The sequence below is a fragment of the Myotis davidii genome, unplaced genomic scaffold, assembly GCF_000327345.1.
Source record: "Myotis davidii unplaced genomic scaffold, ASM32734v1 scaffold133, whole genome shotgun sequence".
In the NCBI taxonomy this organism is placed as follows: domain Eukaryota; kingdom Metazoa; phylum Chordata; class Mammalia; order Chiroptera; family Vespertilionidae; genus Myotis; species Myotis davidii.
Genome location: NW_006284732.1, coordinates 3,121,143 through 3,125,066, shown reverse-complemented (window position 1 = coordinate 3,125,066; position 3,924 = coordinate 3,121,143). Strand labels below are relative to the sequence as shown.

Below are 3,924 nucleotides of genomic sequence, written 5' to 3'. Positions count from 1 at the left end.
TGCCTATGAAGGTGGGTTCCGATTTACGGCAAAAATCACGTTACATCGCGCCATAGGAATGGGATCTCAGATGTAACCCGAGGATCTACTGTACAGGGTGGGGCAAAAGTAGGTTTACAGTTGTGAAACAGTTTATTCTTGTATTTATTAACTACTGTATTATTTTCCATATGAACAACTGTACATTAGTCCCACCCTGTACCTTATATTTCTGTAATAATAAATGACAACCAGTGTCTTCAATTTGTAAAGTAGCACTGCACACAGATGAACCTGAGCCTAACTGCTTTTAGGAGCTAATGCAATTAGTCAGTTTAAACACCATTACCCTGAAGCAGATATATTTTATCTGTGGAAGCTTGGGAAAATGGGTCTCTCATTTGTCTCCAATTCCTATTATTTATAGATTCAGATAAGAAAGAATAAATAAGCATAATTTTAAGGGAATAGGGATTTGGGAATGACACGCAGGTGAAGAGTTCATAAAAATGTAGAAAAGAAAGAAAATAGGAGCATAGAGCTTTGAAGATGATTTAGGAATATATAATTTGATAGTTCAAGCAGAGGTCTGTCAAGCACATTGTATTAGTTTATTTCTTAATAAATCAAAGCACCAGATTTAATTTTTTAAAACTGAATTCCTGAGAAATAAAATCAGACTATCATATTCAAAATATATTAATAAGTAGCTAGTATACACTAACTGTGTATCTATAAAGATGCTCTAATCAGAAAAATGTTTGTGGTATACCAAGAGAAAAAAGTGTGATATAAATTTATATATATAAAATTACAATGATGTACTTTATGAAAACCAGAAATAACTCTGTAGGGTCAGAAAAAGGGTTAGAAGGTAATACAGTAATTTTCAATAATGTATTTTATTAGGATGGTGGGAGCAAGTAACTTTTTCCTATAGGTTTTTAAAGGTTATATTGATAAATACTATTTTATACTTTAATAGAAAACATTGTACTGTTGTTATACAACAAGAGTAAGATTTCACAATGGACTTTCTACACTTACTATAACAGTGGTCCTCAATCACAATGTTGTAAAGTGTACTAAATTGTTTATTCAAGTACTTATATTAGGACAAAATAAAAGTTATCCCCACAAGAACATTCTCTCTTCCCTGCAATCAATGTTCTCACCAATGGGGAAAGGGATGAAGTAATAGGTACTGTGCCATAAATTAACCCTCTCAGCACCATTTACTTCCGCTGAGACCTGTCTCATGTGTCTGGCATATGAACACCATCCTCTGTGTGTGTTTCATAGCATGGGTTGTTACAGAAAAATGTTTGAGACCCCTGTACCACAGTGTCACTGAGAAAGGTGAGCAACTGTTTTTCTACTTACTTTCCCATTGCTGACAATACCCATTTCTCCGGGACCCAACTTAAGTACGTCTTGGCAGAACAACTGGTGAGTTCGAAAAATATTCACCCCAATGGTATTATATTTTTTCTCAAAAGCATTCTTATCCATCTCCTAAAGCAAGAAAATATAAAATGAATAAGAGAACAGTAAATATATTAAATTATTTTCTTAACAAAGCTTATTTAATATATTAGTGTAAAATTTAAATTATACTAAGTTGTGACAAAAAGTACTATTTTCTCCTGAAACCATTTAAAAAAAAGAAATCTTTCTCTGCCAAGTCAATTACAATATTTGTATATCTTTTTACAAGTAGTTTGCTATTCATTCTTTGAGAATTTCAGGTGGATTACTGATTGGTAAAATGCTAGGGAACATCAATTTAAATAAAATTTAACAAGATATAAACCCAGTTAGTAATAGTGTATTTAACTTCAGAAATACAAAAGTAACTCATGGTCAGAGTTATAAAATATATGGATATTCACAGAAAATTAACCACAAATAAGTTTCTTATATCTTCATACTAACACACTTTTTCATATCAATTATTTATCAAATTTTTATGTGCATCCAAATCACCTTGGTGCCTTGTTAAAATGAAGTTTCTTCTTCAGTAGATCAGGGTAGATAGAGCCTTAAATTCTGAACTTCTAACAAGATCGGATGTTAGAAATGTTTCCCCTTTGCTGTCCAACAGGGTAGCCACAGCCACAAATGTTTACTGAGCCCTGGAAATGTGGCTGGTGTGACTGAGGAGCTGATTTTAAAGCTCAATTTAATTTTAAATTTAAAATAGCTCCATGTAGCTAGTGACTACAGTATTAGATAGTGCAGCCCTAGATCTCCTTACTTCCAAAACCTCTATCTCAGTTATCCCCTCTCTCACCACAAGCTCCTGACCTTCCAGCTCACTCATTGTTACTAACCATTACACTTTCAATCCACTGACCCTACCACTTATTTATTGTCCATCATACTTCCCATATCATAATTTCCCTCCCACCCAAGTTATACCCCGGAATCCTTTACTGTAACATCAACCTTCCCTGCTCAGCTCCCTGGAATGCTTCCCTCAGTTACATTCACCTTGCAAAACCCCAACTCTGGTTAAATACAACTCTGCTTCCGCTGCAACTGGACCCAAACAATGTTAAAGCTAGAAAAAAACATGCAACCAAGGTTGAGCTCACTTTCAATTTGTGGTCATTAATCTCAGTGGGCCCTCAGAAATCTTTCCACACTAATGTATTGAATTCACTTTCTCATTCTCTGAGTAACAGAAATATATTTGACATTTTCTTCTCTTTCCTCAAACCTCTAATAGCACCTACTAACACATTAATTCTTCTGAAAAATGAAAGTAATCAGAAGAGAGGTACTTATCTTGTTACCACCAAATAAATCTACCCTTCTGCATCTGAACCCACATAGTCTGCCTTTCTTCTGGTTAAAATCGATGAACAATTCCTGTTCTTATACCAACACTTAACACTGTCCATTGGATCTCAGCACCTCTTAACTTCTCAAGAATTTCGCCCCCCTCAATCTATATGATCCTTTTCTTATTGTTGGATAGATTGTTTGTTTCCATTAGCATACAGAAAAGTGACATCTCCCAAATTTAGAATTATTTCCTTGACCTCAAGTCCCATTCTGGCTAAGGAATACTTCTCCCTTCAGTGTGCAAGAAACTTCTTTAAAAAGCTATACTCGCTATCTCTACTTCCTGATTTTTTATTTTCTCTTGAATCTAGTGTACTTTTATGCTTTTCACTCCACTAAAGCTGTCCTTATCAAAGTCACCAGAAACCACCTTAATCAATAAAATGGTCAGTTAGGAAGATGGATTTCAGAAACATCTGGCATAGGTGATCATTTCCTCCATGAAATATATTCTCCATTTGGCTTCCAGGATACCATACTCTCCTGTTCACCTTCCTAATTCATTGGCTGTTCCATCTCCTTTATAGGATCATCCTTTTCTTGTGTTCCTCCACATTTTAGAATGTTCCAGGGCTTAGCTTTCAACCACTCTGTTCTCCACCCAGCCTCACTTCTGAGGTTTCTCATCTAGTTTCTTAGCTTGGAATTACATATATTGTTGATAATCCTCAAATTGACTCTCAAAAACAAACAAACACACAACCCCTCAGTTGCTGGGGTCCAACCCCAGCAGGTCCAGGGGTCCCCAATGGTGTGGACGGAGTCGGCGAAGAAGGAATGACACGGAGACAGCGTTCAGTTGATCAGCAGCCTTGCCAGGATCTCTAGCCACAATCTCCAGCCAAGTTCTGTGTCCATGTTCTCTTGCTAGGTTCTCCAGTCAGGTTCTCCAGGTTCTCCAGCCAGGTTCTGTAGCCATGTTCTCTCACTAGGTTCTCCAGCCAGGTTCGGTCGCCAGGTTCTGTAGCTGGGTTCTTCAGCCAGGTTCTGTGTCCATGTTCTCTTGCTAGGTTCTCCAGCCAGGTTCAGTCACCAGATTCTAGTCAGGTTCTCTTGCCGTGTTCTATCCAGGTTCTGTGGCCAGGTTCTGTCACT

At 36.9% G+C, this 3,924-nt stretch overlaps 1 protein-coding gene across 1 annotated transcript in view; it reads right to left on the bottom strand.

Moving 5' to 3' along the window:
• The window catches only part of UGGT2 (UDP-glucose glycoprotein glucosyltransferase 2), a 159,004-nt gene that overhangs the window by 69,964 nt on the left and 85,116 nt on the right, over positions 1-3,924 (bottom strand). Inside the window, exon 22 of the mRNA XM_015557528.1 lies at positions 1,363-1,494. Coding sequence (XP_015413014.1) covers positions 1,363-1,494 — 132 coding nt within the window. The remainder of the gene's footprint in view (positions 1-1,362; positions 1,495-3,924) is intronic.